This window comes from Otolemur garnettii, unplaced genomic scaffold (assembly GCF_000181295.1).
Source record: "Otolemur garnettii isolate 467f Iridium unplaced genomic scaffold, OtoGar3 scaffold00128, whole genome shotgun sequence".
NCBI lineage: Eukaryota > Metazoa > Chordata > Mammalia > Primates > Galagidae > Otolemur > Otolemur garnettii.
In genome coordinates, this window is record NW_003852523.1 from 2,657,804 (window position 1) to 2,661,448 (window position 3,645).

The 3,645-nt window shown below is 45.0% G+C and overlaps 1 protein-coding gene across 3 annotated transcripts in view; it reads left to right on the plus strand.

Annotated features, from left to right (window-relative positions):
* The window catches only part of PKNOX1 (PBX/knotted 1 homeobox 1), a 35,702-nt gene that overhangs the window by 16,284 nt on the left and 15,773 nt on the right, over window positions 1-3,645 (plus strand). For 2 of the 3 annotated variants that reach the window (XM_003798072.3, XM_023518120.1), the window contains one exon: window positions 2,833-2,932. In XM_003798072.3, the coding sequence (XP_003798120.1) occupies window positions 2,833-2,932 (100 nt within the window). The remainder of the gene's footprint in view (window positions 1-2,832; window positions 2,933-3,645) is intronic. The other variant, XM_023518119.1, reaches the window with a different exon arrangement.

The window sequence follows — 3,645 nt, forward strand, 5'->3', positions numbered from 1 at the left end:
GGACCACAGGCACCCGCCACAGTGCCTGGCTATTTTTTTGTTGCAGTTGTTTAGCTGGCCTGGGCTGGGTTCGAATCTACAACCCTCAGTATATGTGGCTGGCACCGTAACCACTGTGCTACAGGCGCCAAGCCTGTTACTATTTTTCTGAGTTTTTATTACACTGAATTTTATCAAATGCTTTCTCTCCATCAGTTGATACGATCATGTGGTTTTTCTTCTTTAGACTGTTAATATAGGAGATTAAATGGATTTTTTTTTTTAACAGTGAACAAAGCTTGCATTCCTGGAATAAACTCCACTTGGTCATGGCATGTAATTCTGTTTGTATATTAACTGAATTTGATTCACTGATATTTTGTGAAGCACTTTTCTGTCCATATTCGTAAGACATGTTTGGTATGTGTAGTTTTCTTTTTTGTACTTTGTTTTTGGTATCAGGGTAATACAAGTTTTATTCACATGAATTGAGGAGCGTCCCTCCTCTTCTGTTTTGTAGAAGAGATTATATAGATTTGCTATTAATTCATCTTTAAACATGCCACAGATGGAATTTCCCCAAAAAACTAGCTGGACCTGGGGAGTCCTTTTTTAGAAGTTTTACAATTATGAGTTCAATCCCTTTAATAGCTATAGGACTATTTGCATTGTTGTCTTTTGTATGAGATGAGTTGTGGAGTTCGTGTGTTTTGAAGGTTGGTCTGTTTCGTCCGAGATGTTCAGTCTAGGTGTTCATGGGTCCAGTGTGCAGTATTCCCAGGAGTCTTCTGATGTCTGCAGGGTCTGTAACCATCTCTCTGTTTCATTTCTGTTATTAGTCATTTGTATCTTCTTTTGGGGGGAAGAGGGTCAGTCTTTCTAGAGGTTTGTGTTTGATCTTTTCAAGGAACCAGCATACTGTTTCATGGATTTTTCTCTATTGTTTTTTTATTTTCAATTTCATTGATTTGTGCTCTGATTATCATTTCCTATCTTCTGCTTTGTTTTTTTTAAAGAGACAGAGTCTCACTTTATTGCGCTTGGTGGAGTGCCATGGCATCACAGCTCACAGCAATCTCCAGCTGTTGGGCTCAGGCGATTCTCTTGCCTCAGCCTTCCGAGTAGCTGGGACTATAGCTCCCGCCACAACACCCGGCTATTTTTTTGTTGCAGTTTGGCCAGGGCCAGGTTTGAACCTGCCACCCTCGGTATATGGGGCTGGTGTCCCACTCACTGAGCCACAGGCACTGCCCCTATCTTCTGCTTTGTATTAATTATGTTCATCTTCTTTTTTTTCTTTTTTCTTTGTGACAGAGTCTCACTGTCACCCTTGGTAGAGTGCTATGGTGTCACAGCTCACAGCAACCTCAAACTCTTGGGCTTAAGCAATTCTCTTGCCTCGGGCCTCCCAAGTAGCTGGGATTATAGGTGCTCACCATAATGCCCAGCTATTTTTTGGTTGTAGTTGTCATTGTTGTTGGACAGGTGCAGGCTGGGTTTGAACCCACCAGCTCTGGTGTATATGGCTGGCACCCTAGCCTCTGAGCTACAGGCATCAAGCTTTTTTTTTTGTTTTGAGATAGAGCCTCACTCAGTCACCCAGGCTAGAATGTTATGTCAGCTTAGCTCATAGCAACCTCAAACTTCTGGGCTCAAACAATCCTCCTGCCTTAGCCTCCTGAGTAGTGGGGATACAGGCCCCTGCTACAATATTCAGCTAATTTTTCTATTTTTAGTAGAGATGGGTCTTCTGGCTCTTGCTCAGGCTGATCTTAAACTCTTGGGTTCAAGTGATCTTCCTGCCTTGGCCTCCCAGAGTGCTGAGATTTGAGTGTAAAGCAACACGCCTGGCCCATTTGTGTTCTTCTTTTACTAGGGTCTTAAGGTGAGACCTCAGGGTTTTTTTTTGTTTGTTTGTTTATTTGTTTTTTTGAGACAGGGTCTTGCTGTCACTCTGGCTAGAGTACAGTGGTATCATCATAGCTCACAGCAACTTCAAACTTCTGGACTGAAGTGATGCTCCTGCCTCAGCCTCCTGAGTAGCTGAGTAGGATGTCAAGTTTATTGTTCCATTTTTAGTAGAGATAGGGTCTCCCTCTTGCTCAGACTTGTCTTGAACTCCTAAGGTCAAGTGATCCTCCCATCTGGGCTTCCCAGAGTACTAGGATTAGAGGCGTGAGCCACCATGCCCAGCCCTAGTGCTTCGATGATTGATTCTGGTGGTTTAACTTTTATTATGACCAAATTAATGTGGCTGACTTTAGGCATACTGACCAAAGCTTATACACCGAAATCTGTGGTTACCCACAGAGTAATCACCTTTGGGTGATGTCCACTTTGCTGTTGAACTGCTCAGATATCGGGGAGCATGCTGTGTGCCAGGCCTTGTGCTAGATGCTCCCCCCAAACCAATGACAAACCCAGGTGTCACAGCAAGTGGGAAAAGTAGCCGAATGGAGTATTCAGGGGCGGAGCTGACAGACATGCCTGCTGCAGGCAGCCCAGTCCCAAGTGCTCTGCACAAGGAAGTGAGGCTCCCACAGGGTGAGTCACAGGAAGCAGGGTCTCCAGGGCTTCAAGATGACTGGACTATGGCAGAAGGTGAAGGACTCTTTGAGAAGTTCACCATGCAAACCAGCATTTCCGTCTTGTGTTGATGCACAGCCGCTCTTGTGTCTGTCGGTGCCCGGGTTTGTGATGTGTGCTTTCTGAAAGCTGGGTCAGCCGGGACGCTCTTTGCCCCAAGCATCTCTTTTCTTTACTAATGATGTCATCATGTCCCTTACTCTGAAGTTTTAAACGTGAGTTTTCTGCTTTCTATCAGACCTTCATAATGTGTGTTCTGACTTGCAGCAGATTCCAAGTGCCATCACAGGCACCATCAGCCCTCAAGGAATTGTGGTGCCGGCATCTGCACTGCAGCAGGGAAATGTGGCCATGGCGACCGTGGCAGGTACGAGGATGGGTGTACACTTGGTCCATGAGCTTTTGTGGAAAGAAGTCCTGTATGTTAGAATGAGTATGTGATATAATTTTTTTTTTAAGACAGTCCCACTATGTTGCCATCAGTAGAGTGCTATGGCGCCACAGCTCACAGCAACCTCAAACTCTTGGGCCCAACCAATTCTCTTGCCTCAGCCTCCCAAGTAGCTGGGACCACAGGCACCTGCCATAATGCCTGGCTATTCTTTTTCTTGTTGTTGCAGTTGTCATTGTTGCTTAGCTGGCCCAGTCCGGGTTTGAACCCGCCAGCCTTGGTGTATGTGGCTGGCACCATAACCACTGTGCTATGGGCACTGAGCCATGGCTGTAATTTTTAATTAGTGCCAGTTCATGATAGAGCAGAGTCAGAAGCTAATACTCTCTGTTCATTTCTTGTTAATTCTCAGTAACAAACATCTTATGTAAATCATTTTTCTCTACTGAAAATATATTGGAAAGAAAAAAAGGTTTTATAGGCTCAGTGCCTATAGCTTAGTGATTAGGGCACTAGCCACATACACTGGGGCTCGTAGGTTCGAACCTGGCCTAGGCCTGGTAAACAACGACAACTGCAACAAAAAATAGCCAGATGTTGTGGCAGGTGCCTGTAGTCCCAGCAACTTGGGAGGCTGAGGCAAGAGAATCGCTTAAGCCCAAGAGTTTGAGGTTGCTGCGAGCTGTGAT